The sequence below is a fragment of the Perognathus longimembris genome, chromosome 23, assembly GCF_023159225.1.
Source record: "Perognathus longimembris pacificus isolate PPM17 chromosome 23, ASM2315922v1, whole genome shotgun sequence".
Lineage (NCBI taxonomy): Eukaryota > Metazoa > Chordata > Mammalia > Rodentia > Heteromyidae > Perognathus > Perognathus longimembris.
Window position 1 is genome coordinate 35,738,065 of NC_063183.1, and position 27,621 is coordinate 35,765,685.

Below are 27,621 nucleotides of genomic sequence, written 5' to 3' on the forward strand. Positions count from 1 at the left end.
CAGTGAAAAAGTATTCTTCAAGCTGAGTGTTTTATGCAAGTTTTAAGAAAATGCTTTTGTTTTATACAATTATGCTAATTTTCTTGTATATCAAATACAGATCATTATATAAGCACAAGAGAACCACTAGATTCCTAAGAAGCATAAAGCAATTTGGAAAGCTACAGCCTGGTATTAAGGTTGAGTCCTAAACCATGTGATGAAATATCTAAACCCTAACCAATCCCAAGCCTCTACAAAGTCATGGAAGGAGTTGAATTAAACCAACCTTCGTACAAAACTGATGCATTTTGGGAAGCACATACCTTCTGAATAAAAGTTACACAGACTGTATATTGAAATTATTCATTCTGTATCAATTGTACCTCTAAGGGTGTGATGCTGTGGTTATGACTAGTTTGTTAGCATACTAATAAAGGCCACTACAGAGACAACACCCAGCACTCCATTATTCATCTCCTAAAATAAATATTATTTTGCCATCAGTACCATAGCTACAGGTGGCAGGAAAACACTCCCATCCCAATAAGAAGACAAAACAATCTCTGGGAGGTATGGAGGAGGAGGAAGTGAATGCTTTTGGTAATAAAATATCCATTTCAAGAGCTCACAGAGGAGAATAGAATATAAAGATTTCAGAACAATGTCTATGAGTCAAGGTTAAGTGATGACTTCAAAACTTGACTTACTAGTGGTGGCTATTTCCCCTACATAGTGAAGATTTCAAATCCACAGAATGGAGTTTTCAGGAGAGGGCAGTGAGTTACAAGTGTCAAATACAAGGATGTTCATATTGTTAAAAAGAGAACTTTTTCCTGGTGTTCTGTAGCTCTGGGTCTCTGTAAACATATCGGAAAAGGAATAGAGATTTTGAAAGGGCAGATCTGTCTGAAGTCAACTGAGAGTGGGAGTTAATAAATGAATTAAGATATCCCTGTCCACAGGAAAGAAGCCTAACATGTGTCTTTAAAAGAGGGATTTATTACCTGAAAGATGAAAATTTCAAAAGGCTCCTTCATGGAAGAATTCAACATTTTGAGGAAAAATATGAAAGACCTTCCCTCCATAAAAATAAAGTTTTTTCTAATCAAGCATTTAATTGAATTGGTGCCTTCTCTTTTCATAGCACCAATCTGCCTTTTTGATTATTATTATTACTTTGCAGTCATGAAACATGCATTCTGTCAAGTGCCTGGATATATCCATCAATTTGCCAGGAGAAATGAATGTAGAAAATATGGATTAGCCACAACAGTGCTCATCATTTTTTATCTTAGCATATATGACTACTGAGGATATTATTTAGTTCCATTTCTTAGCAACAGTTCTAACTCATGCTATTCTCACTTCAAACTGACAAGGCACAATATAGTATATCAAAGCCCATTTGGTAGATGAGGAAATCAAGGTATTCAGGTCAAACAATGCTTCCAACACTGGATGAATTAATAAAAGGCTGTGAATGCTTGCCTAGCATGCATGAAGTCCTGGATTCGATTCCTTAGCACCACATAAACAAAAAAAGCCAGAAGTGGCGCTGTGGCTCAAGTGGTAGAGCGCTAGCCTTGAGCACAAAGAAGGGACTTTTGTCCTTATAACAGAGACACCCACAAGCCGGCTCAGTTCTTCCCCCATAGGAGGACACAGAACCATCCTTGTAATAAGAACACAACCATCTATAAACAAGGAAGTGGGCCCTCATCAGGCACTGAATCTGCAGGCCTCTTGATGACGGCTTTACCAGCCTCCAGAGTGGCAAGATAGTAATTCCTGCTCCTTACAATCTCCCGGTTTGTTACAGTAGCATAAATATATACTAAGACACTCGTATTGGGTTGCCTTTTTCATCAAGCCAGGCACTGAACCAAATATCTGTGTACAGAGAAAAAACCAGCACACATTCCCAACTTTGTCTCAAGACCTCTGAAATGTCTGAGAATATCAGGATTTACATTCCAGTGAGAACTCATGAAACATTGAGTGTCTTAGAAAACCTTATCCAATTACTTGGTATGCAGATGTAAAAGACTGAAGCATTATTGAGTAAATACTCCTTTGGGACAGAGACTACTTTCTGTGGCTTTCAGTTTGGCTGTGTGACTTACTTTGCCAGTGTCCCATGAGCTGATATGAGGCAAAGAAAAACTTTAAATCTAATTGCACAGCCTGGGTTGCCTCCCACATCCCTGCTCTTCATACAAGAACACATCCAGGTAGCTGGTCCTCACTCTACCTGGTCCCAGCGAGAGGTGTACAGACCTAAACACTAGACACAGTAGGCAGCCAACTCCAGCCTGGAAGAGCCCAAAGATTTCAGCTGGAGCCCAGAAGACCTTCACACTCACGGAAATCAGTGCTGGCTACAGACCACCATTAGGTTTTAGCATGGAATACACAGCATAGCTAATGGATACATACAGTAAATATCTAACCATGCTTACTATTTATAGAGACATCACATTTTAGAGGCTTTAAATAAGGAGAACAACACAGAGATACTTGGGCTTAGGAAGACAAAAAATAAAGTTTGGAAATGAATCTATTTATTTTGCTTAATACTGAAAAACGTAACTGTAAACAGCAATTGAGTCATACCTCCATTCCTCCATTGATATCATTCTGCAATAATGATACCAAACAGGTAAAATAAATTGATGGCTCTGTCTCTTTGACTTCTACTTGTGTTCCAAAAGTTAAGTACTAGGGAACAGGGAGAATTAACAGACAGCTTAGCAAGGAGAAAACAATCATTTAACCATATTCTAGCTTCTAGTCCATGGATAACTTGCCTTTCACTACTAGGATGAATAATTCCATGAACAGAAGACTCACAAAACTTAGACTCCTTTCTACTTATGTAGTTTTTAAAATCACAGTCAACAATAATAAATGACCAAGAAACAGCTTCAAGAAAATTATACCCATTAGTGGGGGGGGGGGGGGGGCGGGTGGCACAGCGGGGGGAGTAGGCAGTGACTGAAAGTACCAATTCCTGTCACTAGGGGGCAGTCACAACACTGCATATTTAGACCAAACCCACTACCTGGTTCCACCACACCTGAAGGATTCAGTCAAGGGGGAGAGAGAAGAGGTTGGGCCAACCATGGAACCTCCTCCTATTTTCTTTGAAAGGCAGGTCTGTGTGGACATGGTAACTGGCTGAGAAAAATTAGAACAATTACAGTGTATTTTAAAAATTTCAAGTGAACTAGTAGCCTTCTAGTTGTTACAGGTTCACATTTCTTGGTTCTTGGAAACCAAGAAAATACACATAGATTAAATATACATGTAACATTAAAACTAACATGTATGATGTATATATGCAAGTATATGCATGTATATATGACATTATGTAGATGTGCATACGTTATTTGTTATATATACATACCATATACATATTACATATGCTGTATATACATAAGTGTGTATATATTATGTGTTTACCTACATATGCAAATGCATACACTGTATGCATAGATCACAACAAAACCTTTTGTACAATTACTTTTTTTTTGGTTTTGGTTTTGTTTTTTTTTGCCAGTCCTGGGGCTTGAACTCAGGGCCTGAGCACTGTCCCTGGCTTCTTTTTGCTCAAGGCTAGCACTCTACCATTTGAGCCACAGCACCACTTCCAGCTTTTTCTGTATATGTGGTGCTGAGGAATCAAACCCAGGGCTTCATGTATACCAGGCAAGCACTCTACCACTCAGCCACATTCCCAGCCCCACAATTACTTTTTTAAAGAACTTAAAAACAAGCCGGGCATTTCTGGCTCATGCCTGCAATCCTAGCCTCTCAAGGGGCTGAGATCTGAGCATCATGGTTTGAAGATGATCCAGGCAGAAAAGTCCCCATGAGACTCTTATCTCCAACTAACCACTCAAAAACCAAAAGTGGTGCTGTGGCACAAGTGGTAGAGCACTAACTAGCATTGAACACAAAGAGGCTCAGAGACAATGCCCAGGCCCTGAGCTGAAGCTCTACAACTGACAAAAAAAAAGAAAGAATTTAAAAACGTACTAATAATTAGCACATCTAGAAATAAGTAAGAAAAGCAAGCAAAGAAACGGGCAAAAGAACAGTAAACTCATGGAAGAAAAACTCCAAATGGCTAATTAACATAAGGAGATAATTTCACTTTTCCTCAGCACAAGGCAAGTTAAAATTAGACTTCAAACACATAAAAAGCCATACTATCTACTCTGGAGAGTTTATGTTACTAAAACAAGTATAAAGAAGTCCATGAGATTAATAACAAACTCACTGAGGGGGATGGGGAGGGAGGCTTCCAAATGTATTTTTGGATAGTAAGTTCATATAATCATGGAGTTGATGCAGCTAACATCATATACGCTTACAACAAAATTAATTATTACCATGCTAAGAGATATACAGTATACCAGTGTCAGAAACTGACAAGTCCAACAAAACATAATGACAGAAACCTCTCAAAAAATTCAAAGAAATATGGCCACATAGACTATGATCTCTTTCTATAATGTAGCTAAATTATTTCAATACTAAAAGAACAGATTAAAATTGAGAAAATTGAAAAACTGAAATCAGCAAGTTTAATTTTGAACAATTATATATATATATAGATATATGACTTACTTTAAGAAGGCGAGACATAGATATTCTCTGAAATTTTATGAATAATATCTACTACATAATGGACCAATGGAGAAAATCTACTATGTATAAATACAAAAATGATGCAAAAAAACTTGAATGAGCTTAACACTTATTCTTGCTTTTTAATAAGAAGGCCTCTTAGCTAAGTAGAATAGGAGGGAACCATACTTAGGACACTTTTCAAGAACTTTCAGCAATCTTCAGATGTAATGGTAAAGTTGAGGCAAGAGTAAGAATGCCCTTATCTGCTTGTGCAGGGACTGGTGCGGAGACATTCATGTGCCATGAACATAGCAGTTTCCACAATGCCCTGGGCCCTGCTCTACTACTGAAAGCCAATACACACAACATGCTTTGTGCATGGGACATGTCTGCAAACATCAACAATTCATGCACTATGCAACAGAAGGGCTGATTATTACCCATATTTCCCCACCTTACACGGACCAGGAAAAGGCTCTAAAAAGCTGAAGAAATTAAGGCAAAATGTTTCCATGTAGATGGTTAATAATCAAGTACTAATTTTAATTTCTCTATTTTTCAATTATTTTGAAATTACCCATAATTCTCTCCTGTAAATAATATATTCAAAATTTCACACATACTCACATAAGTGAATATATACAATATATGTATACACATATATATCTGTATGATATAAACACACTCACATATATATATATATATATACTTTCCACATATGAATAGTTGTAGCTTGATAGTCGCTGAGAAGAAAGATTGCCTACCTCAGAGTGTGTACACAAAGTAGTAGAGGAAAAGTGACATTCCTCACCTGGCACCTGTGAGCAGGAGCTAGCTTGGCTGAAAAGTCATGGGAGGCCAGCTCCCTGCTCTCCCACTGCATCCTGACTCGCTGACAGACCTTTTATGTAAGGCTGACAAAAAGAGCCTCAGAGGAGAGTGCTGAAGGTCAGTCTCTGGAGAGGCATGTGAAAGTCAGCCAGATCTAACTGGAATGAGAGTGTAATTTTCTCCTAAACCAGGCCAGACAAGCACCCAGGAGGCCAGGCCAGCTGCCCAGGTTTCTAAGGGAGACAGACACTTGTGTGTCCCACAGGATGGAAAAATACTCCAAAGTCAACATAACTCAGTGGCCATGGGCTTCCTGCCTGTGCGCATAGGAGCTTGCCTGGAGGCACACAGCTCTGTCCTCTAATCCAGCCTGTGACCATCCATGGGCTGTTCAATATGTAAAATAAAAGCAGATGCCCCGCTATGCCCAGCGAGCACTTGAGGTACACCGTTTCAGTGTGCGTGTGTCCCGTGTAACATTCAAAGCCTGTCTATAAAGCTCCTATTTTACTGGACATCTTACATTTTATCATGTAATCTGAAGTCTCTGAAGATTCTTGATGGGAATTACACACAGCAGGCCAAGGGTTACAGAAACTGAGGACCACACAGGTAGAAACAGGGTCAACCCAAATCTTTTGGATAGCATGGTAATAATTAATTTTGTTGATAGATTGGTCAGCTTGTTTGATAGGCTATAGACAGTTTAATGTGTCTTTTTAAAGAATACGGATTTTGTTGTGCTTGTTTTTTTTTTTTTTTTCTCAAGGCTAGCGCTCTAACACAGCGCCACTTCTGGCTGTGTTCTGTATATGTGGTGCTGGGGAATCGAACCCAGGGCCTCACGTATACGAGGCAAGCACTCTTGCCACTAGGCCATATCCCCAGCCCCTGTGCTTGTTTTTTAGTTCAATTTTTCCTCTAAATAACCTGACTTTTCTAGAGAACTGACTTCCTTATAACTAATCCTATGAGAAACTTCTTAATTTCCAAACAAACAGGGTGAATGGTATGAAACTAAATGAAGTAAAGACAAGCATGCACACAACATGTGCACATGCATACACCTGCACAAACGTGCACACACATGCACACACACTTTCCCTTCTTGTTCAGGGCAAGGAATACACGAGCAAGAGCATACATAGAGAAATACATTCCCTGATACTACTGACAAAACAAGGAAAAAGTGCCTTTGTTTGTAGTAAAACATTTATGAAAGACACCTGTAGCTGACCATAGCCTTGCTAACCTCAGAATCAGGATTAGTGAGAATTAACCAGCTCTCTTGCAAAAGCCAACCTATTTAATCCCAACAAATCCTTTATTCCGGTGGCTTTCAGTACTGCCTATGTATCAGAATAACCTGTGAAGACTGAAAAACCATTCATGCCTAGATCCCAGCTCCAGAGACTTGACTGACGTGAAATGATGCTAGGGTCTGGGGCTGGACAGGCTGATTCTGATACGCAGCCAAGGTGGAAACCTACTGTCTGTGTTTGTTATCCTCCAGGAGAGAGGTCTGGGAGGGATCAAGCATCTGCACTATTGAAGGTATGCCTTTCCATTAGTCAGCCCACACTCTCTTCCATCCAAGATGATGGAACCACAAAGCCAACTTTGCATCAAGACAAGAAATAATGTAGAAGGGCCAGGTCTTTCTTGCCTCACTGAAGTTCCCCTGAAATGCTAGCATGTATAAATAATCTCAAATGCTAGAATTATATGCAAGGGACCACAGATGGAAAAAAAGTTAAAATAAGACATTAAACCTTTGAGGTCATTTCACATATTAACACATCTCATCAACTTAAACATTTTTAAGAAATGGCAAGTAGGCAGCATGCATACATTCAGCTTAGACAGAAAAGCCCAAGTTGCTGTTGGCTGTCACCTTCTTACTCCCGAGCTCTGATGGTCCCTGGTCAGGAAACATACCCTCTTCACCAGAAGCCCTGCTGGAAGTTCAAAGCAAAGTCCTGACAAACACTAAGACAGAAGCCGGCACTTGAAAGGTTTCTGCAAGCACTTCTTTGATCTTACCAAAGACAGACAACAAGAAGTTGTCCTCACTAGTTTAGGATGAATACAATTGAGAAAGAGTCACTTTCCCATTATAGAAAAATAATATGACTTTTCAGCCTTCAAATTAAAGCCAGTTTGAGAAAATATGAGTGAACAAAAGTATAAAAATCAAATAATCTTAAGTATTTCAGAGTCCACTGAGGCCAACTCTCCTTTCTCCAAGTACTTACAAAGAAATTAAGATACAACTATCTAAACAAACTGACTGTTTTGCTTTGTAGCATAGAGGATCTGGGGTCCACTTTCAGAGGGAAACACATTTTATGAGTATGCCCAGGAGAAAAAAAATTACACATCTAGGAGAACACAGGTCTAACTGCTAGTTTGATGTTTTCTCCCATACTTCACAGCCCCTCCATGGTTTTTATGGGAGCTCAGATGCTCAGAGTAAATGGAGCTCCAGAGAGCTGTGTGTTTTCTGTGGGGTGGACAACACTTGAAATCGCGGTGGTTGAGGAGAGGAGCAGACAAGGAACAATGTGAGTCGTCAGGCAGGTGGCCCATTTCCAACTAGAGAATGTGACTCCACAGTGCTGCGGTTTCCATGGTTATATAATTTTCTCCCTAAGTTTTTGCAGTTCAGAAAAGGGTGGGGAGAGACAAATGTGTGGCTCTCCCCGGGGTTGGGGTGGGCCAGATGCCTACTCTAGGAGGCAATGGTGTAAAGACATGAAGGGCATTGCTGAGAATCCTGGAGAAGGCAGGAAGGGCAGATAGGTATAGAGAAGGATGCATGGAGTCCAGTGCCTATGAAAGAACATGCACTTGTGTTTTTGGAGAATTGAGGGAGAGGCCAGAATTATGAAAGGTGGTGGACAGAAATGGGAATGCTATTATTTATCACTTCAGAAAAATAACCCTCTTGAGTAAATATAAGGACTAGAAAGTAGACAAGACAGGATTAGCTGACTGAAATGAAGACAGTACCATTGCAGGGTGGGATTTGGAATTGGCTATCCACATAGTCATTAAAGGAAAGTAGAGAGGGAGACCTAGGAGGTTGAGTCATCAGTATACCAAGGTAGATAGGTGGCCTTGAGAGTTTCACATGACAAATACCAGAGAACCTCCGGAAGGCCCCAAAGAACCCAAAGGTCAAGTAACAGAATGACAAATAAAAGATCACCACTTATAAACTTACAAAATTAAACCAAGAACATATGGAACTGAGTGCTGGTGGATCATGCCTGCAATCCTAGTTTCTCAAGAGGCTGAGATCTGAGCATGGAGGTATGAAGCCAACCTAGGCAAGAAAGTCAGTGAGATGCTTATCTCTAATTAACCATGAAAACCGCTGAAATCAGAGCTGTTGCTCAAGTGGTAGAGTACTAGCCTTGAGCAAAAAAAAGCTCAGGGATAGCGCCTAGGTCCTGAGTTCAACCTCCATGACTGGAGTGCATGCGCACACACACACACACACACACACACACAATTGGCTCTGACTCTTCTCTCTCATATTCAATCTAGCAGAAAATCCTGATGGTTCCAACTCAAATAAATCCAGAATTCAATTACTTTTTACTGCCTCCATTACTGCAACCATCATCTAAGCCACCATTTCCTGTGCAAATACAGCCTCCTGCCTGGATTACCAGAATCACCTCCTAATAATTCGTTTCCCTGAAACCTAGGCCACCTACCTCTCCAGGCCCTTATCCCTAACCCCCAGTTTACCACAGCAGCCTACACACAGGAAGCCTTTCTGAACACAAGAAAAGAATATTGTGTCACAACTCTGCTCCAAGATCCCCAGGAACTCCCCATTTCACTGGGGACATCAAACCAATCCTATAGGGGCCTACAAAGTTCTATATCCAGGGCTCTTCAGTCCGCACATCATGGACCCCCTTGGAGAGTAGACAAAGTCTATGGACCCTACCTAACATAATGCTTTTAAGTTTATAAAAAATAAAGCATAATAAATTACTAATGAACCTTTTAGATCACTACAAACATGTTTTAGGGTACTGCCATAGCTACAATATGGTCTGATTACATTTGTGATTGGAGATAAGCTCACAGGTGCTCTCTCATGCCTGGACAAATGCTGCCCAAACTCATGATGGGAAGAAATGCTAACTTTCAGTTACATGACCAAAATCAAAGCTAACAGACTCTCCCATCTATGTATGGCCCTCTTGGGGTGCATAAGGAGCCCCTGGCTATGTAGTAGTCTGAAACTACCCTCCTAGCTTCTCAGCTCCTGTGGTGGGGGGCATGCTCCTGCTCTGTGGTAGATCTCTGCAAAGAGAACAACTAGGGTTCTCACCGGTTGGAGCCTCTGAGCAGGGTGACACTATCGTCAGCAGCATGCAGACACTTGCTTGACTCATGGCATTCCTTCCATATGGAAGGATACAAAACATACTGTTTATCATTGCTGTTACCCATGAGGCAGGGAAGTGACAGAACACCCTTGTGTACCATTAATGGGTGGCAGCATCCCTTTTCTCAAGGACAATTTAAGCAGTATGTGATAGTCAAAGGTGATAGGGTGGAATGGGAATACTTGATCTCTTTTTCCCCCTCCTTACTGGGGTTGGAACTCATGGTCTTGTGTTTCCCAGGCAGTGCTCTCCCATCCAAGCTAGACTTCTAGACCTTTTTGCTTATTTTCTAGATAGGGTGTTATGCGCGCGCACACACACGTATATTTCCCAGACTGACTTTGGACTGCCATCCTCCTACCTATACCTCCTGTATAGTTGTTATTATAGATGTTTACCACCATATCTGATTTCTTTCTATTGAGATAGAGTCTTACTTTTTGCTTTGAACCTTAATCATCCCAATATCTACCTCTTGAGTAGCTGAAAGCAGGCAGAATTTGAAAGAGGGAGCAGATAAATAATTTGTCACCTTAGAAAGGCATGAAATAATGATTTTGTTGGCTAAGATGGAAAGTATGTAGCTCATCACAGTCATTTTAGTAGAATGGTAGAATTTCATTCTATCTGACTATTGAAAATATGTTATTACTTGTTGCCAAGAAGTAAGTTATTGAGAAAATTAACTTTGAGATAAAACTGTTTTAGATAATTGGTTTTTATGTGAGCTCATTTTAGGAAAATCGACCTAGATAGAACTCCAGGTACCTAAAGTACATTGTATTCACACACTGAAAAATCTATAAACATAACAAAGACTAATATACATCGATTCTAAGTCCCACTTTCATCCCCGGCTGAGAAAAAAAAGTTTAGATCCACATGATCTTCCTTTCTGAAAAGGAGTAGGACCCATCAAATAAAAACCAGAATATCTTCTGAGCTCCTTTATCAGATGAGACTCAGACTGTCCACAGATCACTGCAATCGCTGATCCTGTCTGTCACCATTCCTCATCACAAGTAGTAGCAGCAATTTTGAATGTGTCCATTCACAAGGAGGTAGAAATCTCCATTGTCTGCCCTCCATTGACCACAAGGGCTCCAAACTGGTCATCCTATATCCCTCAACTCCCTTCCAGATTCACATTCATCTGTCATGCCACCAGAGGAGTCTTGCAAAAACAACACTTGGCTCTGTTACCCCTCTGTTAATACTTTCTCTGTGGCATTCCCCTTTGCCCATCAGCCATCATCTTCAGCAGAGAGGATCATCTATCTCCAGATCCGGCCTCTTCAAATCTATGGGCTCAACATGTTTGCATACCTTAGTACCTTTCATAAACATAAGCAGCCCCTGTTGTCCTTCCTCCTCATGAGCATAAGAGCAATCTGCCTTGCCCAGGCTTCCAAGACGGCTGCCCAGGTAGGTCTGATGGCAGTCTCCTTTGAGTTCAACTGCATGCCACACACGAATCTATGAGAGCATCTAGAATGCCTCACTGTATTTATTTGGATACATATTGTCTCTCTCCTACCTACCTACACCCTGGCCAGAAAAAGAAAGAAAAAAACCTGTGCATAGCTTGAGGGCGAGTGTTGTTCTGTGTTCATCTTTGCATTCCAAGTACTTATCACTCTTACCAATACATAGTAGATGCCCAGTAAATATTTGGTAAACGAATGAATGTACAACCATTTGTAACACTAAATTTGTAACATCAATGAATTAAGACACCAATAACGTGCTAGGTGTTTCTAAATAAGAGTTAGATCTGATCTAGAAAAATCATGACTCTGATGTCAGGGCCACTTACCTGTGACTTCTCACATTACAGCATGAGATAAGAGTATGTGTTGTAACAAAGTCAAGGGAAATCCCCTAGGAATCATCCTAGCCATGCCATGTAGCTCCATACACAATGGCTGCTTTCTATCAGAATTCATTCCTACTTATCCCGGGCAGTGGTACACTGAAGGAGTCTCAAAGGGAAGAAAATAAATGCCATCACAGGATGACTCAGAAGACAGATCTGGAAACCAATTAGCCGATTCTATTTTAACAAATATAGTCTTCTATCAGAATCATTGTATACTTTGTTCTTTAAAATACCAAAAAAAAAAAAGCCTGGGTAGTTTTATCTTGAATGTATAGATTGATTATTTTGGGAAAGACTTGTCATTATTTAGGATGAGCAGAACAACCATCAAATCAAATTCAGCACTTCATCAGGATCACGCAGAAATAATTCAAGAATGTAGAGATGGCTCCACATTAATAAATCTAAAACATACACCGCTAATCAATTCAAGAAAACCACATGTACTGAAAGTCACTTTAATAATAGGTATGCTCCTATTGAAGAAAATGAAAATTACTTTAAATCAAGAAACTAGGCCTATAAGAATGATAATTGAGCAAAAATCCCCAACCAATATAATCTAAGAACTGGAAACTATTAGAAAGAAGTCTTCAAAATCAAGAATATCATGAAGATGTTTATTATTCACATTTTTCTGCTTTGTTTTCAAAGTCCTAGTCAGCATAAAAATCTGGGGAAAACAATCTGCATTTTATTTTTCTAATATTAACAATCAAATTAAAAAACAGGCAAAGGACATGAATGGACATATTTTTAAGAAGATAAATGCATGGCCAAACAGGCACATGGAATGGTGAGCAGAATCTTAACAATCAGAGAACTCAAGTGAAACCCATTAGTATCTCACACATGAGCAGATGCAGACTGGGAAAGGGAAGTCAGTGATGTCCAGTCTGTGGAGAAACAGGAGCTTCTACATGTCAACAGGAATGTTAACTGTGCAACAGTCATGAAAAAACAGTGTGGATGTTCTTTTTTTTTTTTTTTTTTGGCCAGTCCTGGGCCTTGAACTCAGGGCCTGAGCACTGTCCCTGGCTTCCTTTTGTTCAAGGCGAGCACTCTGCCACTTGAGCCACAGTGCCACTTCTGGCCGTTTTCTGTATAGGTGGTGCTGGGGAATTGAACCCAGGGCCTCCTGTATACGAGGCAAGCTCTCTTGCCACTAGGCCATATCCCCAGCCCAGTGTGGAGGTTCTTAAAGTGACAATATGACCCAGAAATTCCTCTTCTGGACACACACACACACACACACACACACACACACACACACACCCCACACACCCCCCCCCCCCGAAAGCATAACTTTAAAGAGGTTACTCATTCAGATGAATGGATAGACAAAATGTGATAAGACATTCAATGGAATATTCCTTAACCTTGAAGGAAAGGAGATCCTGTCACATGCTACAGACAGATTTTTAAACCTTGGTTCACTGTGTCAAGGTTCATCTGTGTAATATAATCTGTGCAACACTTAGGCTAAGTGTAATGAAGTGCTCACTAAAGATAACCACACAAACACTGTACAGTCTCACTCAAATGAAGTGCCAAATCACATATGTGATTTCACTTACACAAAGTATTTAAGTATTTGATGATTCCACTTATACCAAGTATTTAATCATATGTACAAATTCACTTATAAAACTATCTAAACTAATTCTACTCAGCTGAATATGTTTGTAAATGGTTAAAATAGTAAATTTTGTTTTATGTTCAGACCTAACTATTAAGATAGTAAATGTTATGCCATGTATGTTCTCCTACATTAAAAATAAGCTGCCAGGCACTGATGGCTCACACCTTGTAATCCTAGCTACTCAGGAGGCTGAGATCTAAGATCTTGGTTCAAAGCTAGCCCAGGGGGAAAGTCCATGAGACTCTTATCTCCAATTAACTACCAGAAAGCCAGAAGTGGAGCTGTGGCTCAAAGTGGTAGAGCACTAGCCTTGAGCAAGAGGAGCTTAGGCCCCAAGTTCAAACTCCCTAACTGACAAAAGTATTATGATTTGTCTACCTAAAAAACACTACAAAGCTACAAGAACAGGAGTATACATCAGAATAAAAACAAGAAAATCAATAGCTTTGTGATATTAACAGAACCAATTACAAAAATAATTAAGGAACTACCATTTGAGGTGCTACACTAACAGAAACATACTTATTTAAATACATTTGATACCCCACATTTTTGTTAGTATGGATTACTCATACAAGGGGGTTTCATTTCAGCCTGTCTGTTTATGCAGGCCACTCCTCTCACCCTCCCTCCTCTCCCCCTCTTCCTAAACCATTCTCGACAATCTTTACTGCCCATTTCCACACAGGTATATAAAGTATAGTGGCCATATCCACCACCCCCCTCACCCTGGCCAAGCCCTCTACCCTCCACTAGTACCCATTCTCTGCCAGAATCTGCTTTGCATACTGTCATTCATTCTCTTAAACATGTTAATTGTTCAGAGGGGTTTCACCATGGTATTCCATACTTGCATACTCTGTGCTTTATTCAGATTGGCATTCCCTCTTCTTTCCCCAATTAGAAAAAAAATACTATTTATAAGCAAATACCCAGAAATAAATGAAAGGTACAAAAGGTGAACAATGAAAATCCCATCAATTTACAAACAGCATAATGTCAGTCCTAAATAGCTGCAGAGACAAGTTATGCTTCTAAATGGGGAAACAATATTGTAAGTTTCCTTCACATTCCATCTATAAATCTAGCCAAATTTCAGACAAAATTCCAATGCTTTCTGTCACTTGAAACTGAGATCTTAAGAAACCGGTTTTACATTTTATATTAAAGAGACAATGAAGTATTAAGAACTTAGAATAAATCCAAATTGAAGTGATTGCCAGAAGGTCTAGATAAATATATCAAGAAAAAATACAGGGAATAGAAAGCCACATATGGAAGGAATTCTTATCTGAGAGCTGAGCTGGTACTCTTTCTTGCAAGAATAAGGCAGTTGTTAGAAGGTACCCAGGCAGGTGGGTATCAGTTTGCACAAAATAACAATTTTGATTTCAAAATGAGCCAACTACTCTTGTAAGCTCTTTAAATGCATTACCTCATTGAACATGAAAAGAAAAGTCTTATAACAGAAGAATCTGAAGTACAAAAAGTTACCCATTTTTCAGAGTCACACAGCTAGTAGTTGCTAAAGCTTAAAACTTGGTCCCAGGATATTGTATGCTATGACCCAAATCCTGCAGCCCACTTTCACTCTTGACATACCCCATCTAAGCTGCAAATACTCAGTGGAGTAAAAATCTAAACATAAGTATATTAGTTTAAATATATTGTTCAACTTTATGTCAGGAAATGCTTCCTTAAAACTATGAATTACAACAACAAATCTGAGAGGATTTGACTATATAAAACTTTGTCAGCCAGGTGCCAGTGGCTCATGCCTGTAATCCTAGCTACTCAAGAGGTCGCCATCTGAGGACTGCAGTTCAAAGCCAGCCTGGGAAGGAAAGTCAGGAGACTCTGATCTCCCATTAACCAGAAAACTGGAAGTGGTGCTGTGGCTCAAAGTGGTAGAGAGCTAGCCTTGAGCAAAAAGCTCAGGGACAGTACATAGGCCCTGAGTTTAAGTATGGTAACCAATAGAAAAAGAAAAAATACTTCCTCACAATAAAAGACCTGGAGAGGCAGAAGACATTGTAAGTTGGCAACTGGGATTACAATGTACACAACCATCACGGGACTTATTTCCCTGGTGCAAACTAAGGTCTTTCAAACTAGTAAGAAACAAGACTAGTAACCTATTTAAAATGAAAGAATATCAGTCAAAGTTTTTCATCAAAGAAGAAAGTCAAAGAATCAATAAACACATGAAAGATGTCTAACCCTGCTTGTATCAAAAAGACACATGCTAAACTCTGAAGTATACAATTTCAGCATTCCAATCAGTGATGTGCAAGGGACAGACTCTTGGCTTGGTTTGGAATAAATGGCTCTTGTGCTCTGAGAGGCCCAATGTGTGGAGCCCACCACTGGTGAATGGGAGCCAGGACACTCTAGCAATTCCACTTCTAAACTATCAATGAGTCATGGGAACATCAAAGATACACATGAAAGAATCTCCTCAGAACTCTCTGGCAATGATGAGAGGTTCTAAGTTTCACTGATAAGACATTAACTACTTTACTGAACACTGTGCAGCCACTAAGAGGATGAGGGAGAAAGAGAAAGTTCTATCTTTATTGACCAAAAAATGCCTCCAACACTTTAAAAAACGAACAATCTCATTGCAGCTTTCCCAGTATCGCCCCAGTGAAGTGGAAAGTTTATCCTGTGTGTGCATGTGCCCACAAAAATATGTAAGACTGTTCACAAGACCCCCCCAAGAACACAGGAGGGATGTCACCACCTGAAGTATGGGCAGTGATGATAGGTGGGTTTCTAGAATCTTTCAGACTGCTTCCTTCCTCTATCCTTCCTGAAAATTAAACCAATCTTCATGAATCTTGATGAGTGAAACATTCAGAGGGAGGCTGAGGTGCTAGGATTGGGCTGGGAGACAAGAAATATACGCCGCCATGGGAGATAAAAATAAATGCATAGACCTAGTCAGAAGACCCAATCTCCAGCCCTAGTTCTGCCACTAAGTAGCACATTACTGGCCATGAATGTCCATTTCTTGATCCAAATGAAGAGAGATCTAAACCCATGTTCTCCAAAGTTCCTTGGTTTTTAATATTCTAAAAATCGAGATTCCCCATTTGAATCTCTTGCATTGGCTCCACTTTGAGCAAAACAGCTTAGTAATATTCCTTGAACATAGCGCCAGGCCCAGCTCCCATTTATATTTGGGGACTTGATCTCCTGTCCACAGCTGTACAGTCAGGGAACGCTTAACACTGTTTCACCCCCAATCTCCCTTTCTGCACCCACAAAGTGCCAAGGCTTTCTGGTCCTTCCTGTACAGCCTCCAGTTGCTGTGCTGTCTCAGTCACTCCGTGCCCAGGACTCAGCATACCACATGTGCCTATGGGAAAGGACATGTGGGTAATTTGTGTAGACATGTGACTTTAAAGGACTACCCATTCACAGCTATTACAGTGTGTTAGCTATGAATGAAGAAATTAAAACTCAGACTACACTGGGACAATAAAATATCCCAAGATATTGATAGCTCTCCTGGGCTGGTAAAGCAAGAGCATGTGAGTCACCAACAAAGAGGAAGGATGACTAACAGTTCAATCACTTTGTAATAAAGCAAAGCCAAATTAGAAACAAGCCACAGAGAGGGCCGGTCTGTACTTAGCTGAGGAATGGCCTATCCACAATATCCCAAACAAGAATACTTCTGAGATGCTCCGAGGTCCTGGAGATGCTACCTGCACGGCTAGCTTGCTCAGTGACCACAGCTCCCCACACTAAGCCTCTTCTCCTCCTTGGCTAAACAGGACATATGGAGCCCTCCACCCAGTTGTGAGGTACTGCTAGAGAACAGAAAGCTTTTCTACATACTCATTGGAGGAGAAATCAAATGTGCACAGTTTCTTTCAGAAAATAGCAGTGCTTTTTTTTCTTCTTCATACTTCTTTTTCCCTCTGCAATGGGTAATGAAGTCACTGACAGCTACACAATCATTCCCCTCAGTTATCTCAGGATGTGGAGACACATGCTAAGAGAAACTCCAGGCAGTCCTTCAAAGACTAGATCAGGGTTGTTTTTATATCTAAAACCAAACAACTGCTAAACATAAAAAGGTCTAGAATAGACCTATCAGTGGATCACAATAGCTCAACAGCTATGTACACATGATCATATAAGACGAAGATAAGCAAAAACAACTCCAAGAGAAGGACACGGGAGGATTCTATTGTTGACGTTACATTTAAAGTTCTAGGTGAATTTCCTTTGGCGTACACTACATGGTTACTGTATATGATTTTGGTACACTAGGTATTATATATATGCCTACCTGATCTAGGGAAGGGAAAGAAAAACGAGGGTGTAAGATATTGCAAGAAATGTACTCACTGCCTTATTATGTAATTGTACCACTTTTGCACAACACCTTGTCAACAAAATTTAATTAATAAAAAAAAAAGACTAGATCAGGAGGCAAGTGGGAAAGGAAGCCCTGTTGCAGTGGGTGTTGGGAGCAGATGTCCCTCATATGAACCTAGGGTGTGCAGAGATGGCCATGGGGTACAGGAGGAAGTCAGAAACATAAGTTATACCCACTGTAGTGTGCTCTTCTGTGGCTTGCTAGTATCCCTGGACTTTTAAAGGAGTCTCAAAATAAGAAAAATCCCTCACCCAAGTAAAAGTCAGGGAAGGTTTCCCTGACATCAGTCAGTCTCAACATGCTGGCCTTAGAGAAGCCCTGCCTTGGGAGGGAGACCTATACAGGCATCCGATTCTCACAAATGCTTTGGACAGTTAGAAGAGGGAAACAAATTCATAGTATTTAAATTTTAAACGATTCCACCAGTGATTACACCTAGAAAAAAGCAAGATACACTCACATACACTTATAACTTGTATTTGCATGTATTAGATATGCAATTCATTCTAAGTCATAAAAAGCCAAGTAGTTTTATACAGTATGTTCCTGGGTGGAGATACTAACCTACCTCACCTTCATTTACAAGGTCATATAACACCAATGAAAAATCCAAGGAGATATTTTGAAGCTATTTTGAGGATATTTTGAGGCAAGTGACCTGTAGGCTTTTCTAAAACAATAGATATGTGAGGAAAGCCAAAAGCACTTCTAAAAAATGTAAGAGAACTTGAACCACCACATACTCACGTGCCTGCAATGTTCAAGTGTTGAAGATACTGACATCATGCACATGTACACACAGATGCGTGCATACACACACCGGCACACACACATACCTGCACACACAGAGATATCCAAAACAGAAGACCTATGCCAAAGCCTGCTGTAAAATGAACTCTCGATATAAAAAAGTTATCTGATATTGTTACCTCAGATTATTCATCTAATTAAAATTTTATAATGAAATGGAGGGAAAGACAGAAAGAGTGGAAAGAACTCTAAGAAATATGAGGGCTACAGACGTGGTTCAGTGATAGCCTGCTTGATTAGCAAGCACAAGGCCTTGGCTTTTATCCTCAGTACCACAAGAGAGACTGAAAAAGCAAGGGTAGAGGGTGAAGAGGAGAGGGAGAGAAGGAGAGGAGAGGAGGAGAGAGGGAGACAGGAAGTGAGGAAATAAGGGAAGGAAAGGAAAAAAGTGATGGGGAGAAGAAAGGAAAAGGAAAAGGTGAATTTGGAGGAGTAAAAATCCAAAAGAAAAAAAACCATAAAATTCTACAATGAAAGGATATAAACGCTCAAATGCTACAGAAATACAATAAGTAAAATTAAAATCATATGATAAAAACAGATGTTTAATAATTCTAAGAACTATTAGTTTTTACATAAAGGTATTCAGCAAGATAAAAAAACATGCAACTTGGTAATATGCATCAAAACCCTTTAAAATAGCATGTACCTGTATGTATAGTAAATCTCTCAGTAGGAGTTTATCCCAATTACTTAAAAGTGCATTTGTGAGCAAAGATATTTTGAGGACTATTATTTATAATATTTTATTATGAATAATTAAAAAATTAAAGTCACTACTGATAATACATAGTAAATGTCATTTAGAAAACGTGAGCCCCTAAGTTCAATCCCAATACCACCAATTATTTTAAGCCATTTTAAGAGTGTCTTTAAAAAAATAGCTCATGCCTATAATTCTAGTTACCTAACAGGCAGATCTGAGGATTGCAGTTCAAAGCTAACACAGGCAGGAAAGTTAATGAGATACTCATTTCCAATTAATCACCAAAAAACCTGAAGGTGGAGCTGTGGCTCAAGTGGTAGAGTACTGACCTTGAGCAAAAAAGCAAAGGGACAGTGCCCAGTCTCTGAGTTCAAGCCCCAGTACTGCCCCTTAAAAAAAAAAAAAAGTCATTTAAGAGACTGAAAAGGCAGTCTATAATACCTAAATGCTTCATTTTTACTTTTTAGTGTTCAATTCACCTAAAGTAGCATCTTCAGCATCCTCTGAGGGGCAGCTCTGTGGGGACCTGGGGCTTCTTTTAATCAGCACTTCACCCCCCCCCCCAGGACTGGGAGGCTGGCGGTCAGGGTGCCCTGAACAGCAGGCTTGGAACTTGGGGTGCCACAGACTCTACAGCCAAAGGGGTTAGCTGGTCATAGTGCCAGGGACTGCCAAGGGACAGCACGCCTGGCAGTGGCACCAGCAACAGTGGCAGGCCACCCTCACGTGGCCAGGAGGACTCTGGAACACTCCGTTAAAGGGACAGCTCCTCTTAGGTTGGCTCTTGTACTCCTTACCCTTAGCAAAAGTTCACTGCGGCATGAGGTGACCTCTTAAAGTTCTGAGAAGAAAACTGAAGTAGGGACAAATCCAAAGTGGTTGAGGGCAACCTAAGGACTGGGGTGAGGATGTGGACGGGGGTAGCCTCATGGTAAAAACACCACTGCTTCGCCAGCTCTACCTAGAGTGTAGATATCACCAGGACAGAATGCTGAGAGCACTCTATTGCTGTAGAGTGGAACCTAGCACGGTAGCTCACTCATGAAGTCCCATATGTGTGTGAGGGATGCGGAGAGCAGGAGGACCATGGTTCTAGGCCAGCCTGAGCAAATGTTAGGGAGATCCCCTTTTAATAAACTGAAAGTGGTACTGCATGCTTCTAACCCAAGCTACATAGGAGTCATACATAGAATTGTCCTAGGCAAAAAATAAAAACGTATTCCAAATAACTATAGCAAAAAGAGCTTTGGGTGTGACTCGGGAGGTAGAGCTCCTGCCTAGCAAGCATGAGGCACAGTACTCCCAAAAACAAATTAAATAAAAATAGGAGCTGGATGCTGGTAGCTCAGGCCTATAATCTTAGCTTCTTGGTAAGACAAAAACAGAACTGTGGCTCAAGGTCAGTACAGACAAAAAATTCACAAGACCTCTTCTCAGCCCACAGCTAGGCACAGCAACATGTGGCTGTCATGTGCCACGCTACATGGAAGGCTGAGATTGTGAGGATTATGCTTCAGTGGAGGGAAACTGGGATGCGGTGGCACACATTTGTCATCCCAGCAGCTACAGGAAGCCTAAAATTGGTGGATCTCAGTCTACACATAAGCCTGGGCTAGAAGTGAGAACCTACCTCAAAACAAGCAAACAAACAAAAGAACCCACAGTAAACAGCAGGATTAGAAGTGTGTGGCTCAGTGGATGAGTCTCAATCTCTTATATCAGTAAATTAATGAATAATAAACTGTAGGAAAATAAACACACTGAAAAGATAAAGGCACAAGACCTTGGCTACCTTGAGCTATCATGGACTAATTTCTGTCTGTGCTCCCTGCAGAGAGGTAAGTGTTGTCCATTTCCCCAAGGTCAGGGGAGCCAATGGAGTCACCACAAATGTGTTCCACAGAAAACTAGACTTCAGTTCACTGAACAACGGAGCATGAGAAAAGTACAGTGGAAAATGTTAACTCTCAACATCACCAGTAAATGACAGAGCAGCCACAGAGAGATATCTAGGAATGGGTCCAAAGTTACTCTGCTGCAGGCACAGATGTCTAATTCTTCCATAGGAACCCCTTTCTCCCAAAGTATACCAGCAGATAAGTGGGTATCCAAGAGGCTCCCCAGCAAGTGGGTACCTGACACACAGAACTACTGCCACTAAGGCAGTCTTCCAGGGAGCCAGCTGACCTCTCCTGGCCGTGACCAGCCTACCCCATCTCACTGCAATGGTGCTCTCTGAGCCCTCCCTACACAATTGTCATTGTTGGCCCCTCTCCTCTGCCTTCTCCCCTCAAGTAAGACCTTGGGTCGTTCTAAGAACAGCCAATCAAAGAAGATTGAGAAAACATGGCCTAGGTAAATCGGGTATCCCATTGAGCCTCTGCAAGCAGAAGAGGGCAGAAAACAAAAACTTAGCAACATCTGTGAGGCATAAATACTTCAAGATATTACATATGGTAGAGTCAAAAAAAGGAATTACAACATTAAATTCCTCCACTCTGTCACTGCCCATTTTACAAGGAAGCCTGTCTCTGTTCACTGGCTGGGACAAGACTGAAGTATCTAGTAGAAATGAGGAATGAAGACTCATGGTATTCTGGGCTTGTTGTCGGCTGTTTTCATTAAGTCAATTCTCAGTTCATTCAATCACTCATACCATACCAGATGATGGAAAATAAATCTAGATGGCAGTTTTGCAAATTTCATAATCACAGAAACAATGAAATGGCTTTGCATACAGCAATTAGGATGTGAGAGTATCCATCCTGTATGGATTAGAAGAATTAAATGCTATGAAGTCATTCGTGGGGGGTAGGTTGCAGGAGTAATTGTGTACCTCTAAGGGAGAAATTATCACCTGCCAATGTGGATGTTCTCAACCATGGGGTAAATCTGTTATCACACCAAAACCTATGGAAGCACACAAATTTTGATCTACCTACCAAAGTATTGTTGACAACTATATAACTTGGTCTTACTACACATGCCTACTTATGACAACCAACAAAAGATCTGCTGTGTATGGTGTGGGGGCTAAAGGAAGACTCACTGGATGGAACTGGCACAAGGGAAATAGGAGAGAAGAGAGATACAGTCACAAAGCGTGCTTAACCTACAGCCTGTCGTGAATCAGGAGTGACATCTTTTTCATAGAGAATGGAACATGGATTTGAAAAGTCTCTTGGGCCCAAAGGACAAAAGAAGGACTGTAAATTGCTCCCTTTTAGAAGATTATCAGTTTTCCTCCTAAATACTGACTGGGACTTTAACAGAAGACAATGGTGTTTAACAAAGCTATCCAGATGTGTTATGATTTCAGTCTTTCCCCCTGTCATAAGAATTCAGTTAAGTGAAAATTCTGCAAAGGGAGCTGGATAAATTTGTTTTCTGCTTTAGTAGGTACAGACTTTAAACAGACAAGGAAGCATCAGAATAGAGGCTTCTTCAAGTGTCTGCTGTTTCTTAGGTTCTGCTAATACCTGGATTCACTGAATAGTTAATGTCCAAATATCAGGCAGATATTTGGAGTATATATATATATATATATACATATACATATATGAAATATCAGGAAGGCAGAGATTTTTCCAGACACACACACACACACACACACACAAACACACACTCACACACACAATTAAACCATGTCTATCTCTAATTCTACAGAGATGCTAAGTTTCATGTGAATCTTGACTTAAAAGACTGAAAATATCTGGAGTCCTATTCCATTTAAACAAGATTCAAATAGAGCTCCTGGGAAGTTTTCCAGTGAGTTCGGTTGCTTTAAAATTGGACATGCATTAAATGAAGCTTTGTCTCACAAAAGCAGGCAAGTAACTGATAGGCCATCTGTACATTCACTGTGCACAAGGTTCCTTTATCTTGAAAGTATTACTCAGAGACAAACAGCACCTCAGATTACAGCTCTGCAGAAGCATACGCTGCCTCTTCCAGCAACACAACCAGCTAGCACATTATATGAGCTCCAACCACCTGCTTCCTGGGGAATGTGTAATCAACCTGCTCCGCTCATTCCCCAAAGGCTCTCCTGCTTGACACACATGCCCCTTTTCATTCATTTCCCCACAGTTGCCTTTTCTCCCTAAGAGGTTTGCTAGCAGCAAGCCTAAATGACAAGAGGCCTTCAGCATCACATTTTATAAGGAAACAAAACCCCAAGTTCTGAGAGTTGAGGCAGTGAGAACTAAAAGCCACTGCAGGAAGAGATTGGTTCCTGGGTGCCTGGCTTCCGTCCACATTACCTGCTTCTGTGTACTTCAGTCCCACTTTTTCTTCTGTGTCCTTTGTCTTTGGGGGGGGCCAGACAGCTTGGAGTCTGCCTGGAGTCCTGTCGTCTTGCTCTGTAGGGCTCTGGTCAGGCTGTTGAAAAGCAGGCAAAGTTTAAGTGAAGGGAAACATGGCCAGAACATATGAATTGCCAAGCACACTCATACTTACACTAATGCTAATATTATTCTGCTTTTATTCACTGCAATGACATATCCTACTGTGCTGTGAACCTTTTCTAGAGGGGTAAAGGATGGGGGAGGGGCATAAATTAAAAACAAAACAAGCACTACACTTTTATTAATATAGCCATCTTTAAAAGCACAAATTGAGGTTGATGATACAGAACAAATGTGTTGTATTTGGGCACATTCATAGTTTACAAATTTATCCCAAACCACAGTAGGATTTTTTATACCCTCCATTAACTTTAGAAAGGCACACTAATATTTTTACTTTCCTATTAAAAATGATTGAGATTAGCTTTATATTCAAGTCTTCCTTAATTTAAATTTTTATTATTATAAAGGTGAAGTACATGGGAGTTATATAAGTCAGGAAAAGAGTACATTTCTTTTTGGACAATGTCACTCTCAAGCTTGTTTGTTTGTTTTTATAGGAGTTGAATTTTACAAGAAGGAGAATGCTCTTTTGTGTTTAGTTTTTAACAATAACCCAAGATCATTTTAGGTTTAATGTCTTAACTGAATATATTAAATACACAAGGGGGCGTGACAATCATATACTGAATTGATAATAGGCAAGAAAATTCCCCTCAGTATTCTTATGAGTTTTAACATCAGCTTTAACTGAACAGGTGTTTCCTCATATTCATCAATTATTTGAATTCATTTTCTTTGAATGTCAAAGGCCTTTATCCATTAACTTCTCAGGATCCCACTTTGTGGATCTCACTATAACCTTACAAAGCAAGGGTTATTTTCCTCCCTGTTCATGAGGAGATGGAGGCTCAGATTATCAAGGTCACCAAACCAGTAAGTAAAAACCTAGCATTTATTCTAAACTCGGTGCTCAATCAAGAAGCCTTTCCATCCAGCCTGGGTCATTTCAAGTATACCACAAACACAGATTGTATTAAATGGTAGACTTTCAATGGAAATACAGGTTTCCACAGAGGTATAATTAAGCAGAGGAAATCTATGAATCTAGGTTACACCTCCCCATTGCCTGATTCCTCACGCAGCTAAACTTTTATAGGTCCATTTGCTGCTGATGTTTAACTCTGAGTGAACGTGTTTCCCTTCCCAGTCACACGTCTTTACATCTATCCCTCTAATTACATTCCAGAAAAAGAGGATGGGCAAAGTACTTCCATCCAATTCAAAACTCCTTACAAGGACAGACAGCTTCATTTCATTACGATACTTTCCTTGAGGTGAAAGTAGTCAACAGCAGACAGCCAGGATAAACTTTGACAAGAAATCTGGAAGGAAATGACGGAGCACCCCCATCTCGTGGGGGAAATGCAACCCCTGCCTCTACCTACGCTTTTGGAGTCCGCGGGCCCCTCCGCGGGCCGGGGCCTGGACCGCTCAAACACAGCTCGCAGCGACTCCTTCTCGTGCCTCATCTTGCGCTTGAGCGCCTCCAGCTCGGAGGTGTCTGCCGTGACCCCCCTTCGAGGGGGGCGGATGAACAGGGCTTTGAAGGCCTCCAGCGCGGTCTCGGGGGGCTTGGGCTTCGCCTGGCCCCTGGGGACCAGGGCATCCTCGGCACCGCCGTGGCCCTCGGGGTCCGTGGCGCCGTGGCCCGTGTCTCCGCGGGGCGCGTCGGGGTCGGCCTGGGCCTGGGCCTCGGGCCCGGGCTCGGGCCTGGGCCCGTCGAGGCTGAGCAGGTGGGAGAGCTGCTCCAGCAGCGTGGGCGCGGCCTTCGGGTCGGCCGCGCGGCCCTGGCCCTTGGCCGCCGGCGGCCCGGCCTGCGCCAGGGACCTGTGGACGGGCTGGGTCAGCTTGAGCAGGGCCAGGTCCCCGTCCTTGGGTTTAATTTCGGTGATGATCTCCTCTCCCTCGGCCGCGGCCCCCTTCTTCAGCACGCGAAGCCCACTGAAGAAGGCCGGGAGCTGGAAGGCCTTCTCGCCGGGGGCGTCGCGTTTGGAAGGGCTGGGGCTCGGCCCCGAGGCGGCAGGGGGGGCCCGGGGCCCTGCCTCGCCGGCCGGGCCCCCATCCTCGCGGGGGTCCTCGGGCGGGGGGCTACCGCCCGCGAACCCCAGGGCGCCGTCTAGCGCGGGGGGAGTCCTCTGGGCGGCGTCCCCACGAATCCCCGTGTCCGTCGGTTCGCGGGGAGCAAGGTCTTCCCTGACATCTCCTGGAGGTTCTTCGGGCTCCGGAGAGGGCTGGGAGAGGGCAGGGCTGGGGGGCGGGGGGCCGCTGGGGCTGCCGGCCTCGCCGGGCTCCTGGCCTCCCTCCTCCGCCTCCGAGTCGCTGGTGGTGTGGACGAGGGTCCCGCGGACCCAGAGGGCGTCGTCGCCGTCCACCTGCGAGGGAGTCGGGGGCCGCGGCTCCTCCGGGGCCGGGCGCGAGGCCTCCCCTCCTCCGGGTCCCCGGCCTCCCTCTGGGTCCGCCGGGTCCCGGGCGGCCTGCCCGGCGTGCGGAGCACCCGCGGGGGGACCCGGAGCCCCGGCCGCCTGCTCCGCCGGCTCCGCCGGCTCCTCCGGCCCCTCTGGCCCCGGGCCCGGGCCGTCCGACTCCAAAGCGCGGAACGCCTTCAGCACCGCGTCCTCCTCCCCGGGCTCCACCGGCTCCACCTTACTCGTGAACCCGAACAGGGTCTTCATGGAGAATCGGCTCAGGAGGGACTGGGCCATCTCCAGACCGGCCTCGGGCGCCTCCGGGGCCCGCACGGGGCCGGGGTTCGCGGCCCCGGGCTCCTCCATGGCCCCGCGGTGCCCTTGGAGAAGTTCTGCTCTCAGCGCCGGCCCTCCATGGGGCCGCGGCTTCCCGGACGGGGCGGCGGGCCGGGCCGGGCCGGGCGGCACCGCGCGGAGCCGCGGGGGGCGCGGGAGGGAGGGCGCCTCACCACGCGGGGCCCGCCCGCCCGCCCGCCGGCTCCTCGGCTGGCACCTCCGTGCTGGTGACCTCGGACAAAAGGCCTTCTGTGGCGGGCCCGGCCCGGCTGCGGGAGATCCCGGCCCGGGACCTCACCGGAGCTCCGCCCCCGGGCCCGGGTGCCCGGCCGGGCCGGCAGGCGACTTCCTCATTGGTGAGCCAGGCGAGGTTCCTGGAAGCGCGGGCCCGGCCGCCGCCGCCCCGAGGGAGCCAGCGGCGGGGACCCGGCCTCCCCGCGGGAGCTGCGGGCGGCCCACCCGCCCCCACGGCCACCGAGCACGCCCCGCTCCAGGCGGCCAGGTAAAAAACCAGACGGGAGCCCTTCCCCGGCGCGGGCCTCGTCCGGCGGCCCCTCGAGCTGCGCGGCGTTCTGAAACGCTTCGAGGCCACACGGCTCAGGCGGCCCGCGCGACGCAGGCTTCCCCGGCAGCGGCGGGGAGGGAAGACCCGCAGGACTGGTTTCGCTTGACTGCTGTGTTAGCTCCGTCTTCTACAAACAGGTCCTCGGCCGGCACGCCCACCGCGCCCGCCCGGGTCCACCCGCCCCACGGCTGGCAGGGTAAACAGCCCCGCGCGGCGGGACTGGAGGCCGGCGTCCCTCCCGGCCCACTCGGCGATCCCGGCGGCACGAGGCGCCCCTCTGCACGGCACGGGGCACGAGGGTGAGGACTGCTCAGCACGGTCGCCACAGATGCCCCCAGAATCCACCACCCCCTCGAGGGCCGAACGCCTCAACTGTCCCCATCCACCAGGTCTCCATCGTAGACCCAATCCGCCTACAAGAAAAACAGGACGGACGAAGCAGCCCGCTCAGTGCCATCTTCACCTCGCTGATGGCCGGGCGGGGACCTGGCAATCAGGGGAAGCCGGTGCCTCGTTGAGGGGGGGGCTGCCTCTGGCTGGCTTCCGGTCCCCAAACCCGAAGGCCTCTGTTTTTGTAAATGCACTCCAGTGAGCCGGCGAATGGAACAGAGACTCA

General features: G+C 43.6%; 1 protein-coding gene across 1 annotated transcript in view; it reads right to left on the bottom strand.

The window, feature by feature from the left end:
• The window catches only part of Fmn1 (formin 1), a 151,913-nt gene extending 125,363 nt beyond the window's left edge, over positions 1-26,550 (bottom strand). The window contains 2 exon segments of the mRNA XM_048332706.1: positions 23,553-23,670; positions 25,085-26,550. Coding sequence (XP_048188663.1) covers positions 23,553-23,670; positions 25,085-26,470 — 1,504 coding nt within the window. The 5' untranslated portion in view covers positions 26,471-26,550.
• Positions 26,551-27,621: the final 1,071 nt, after the last annotated feature.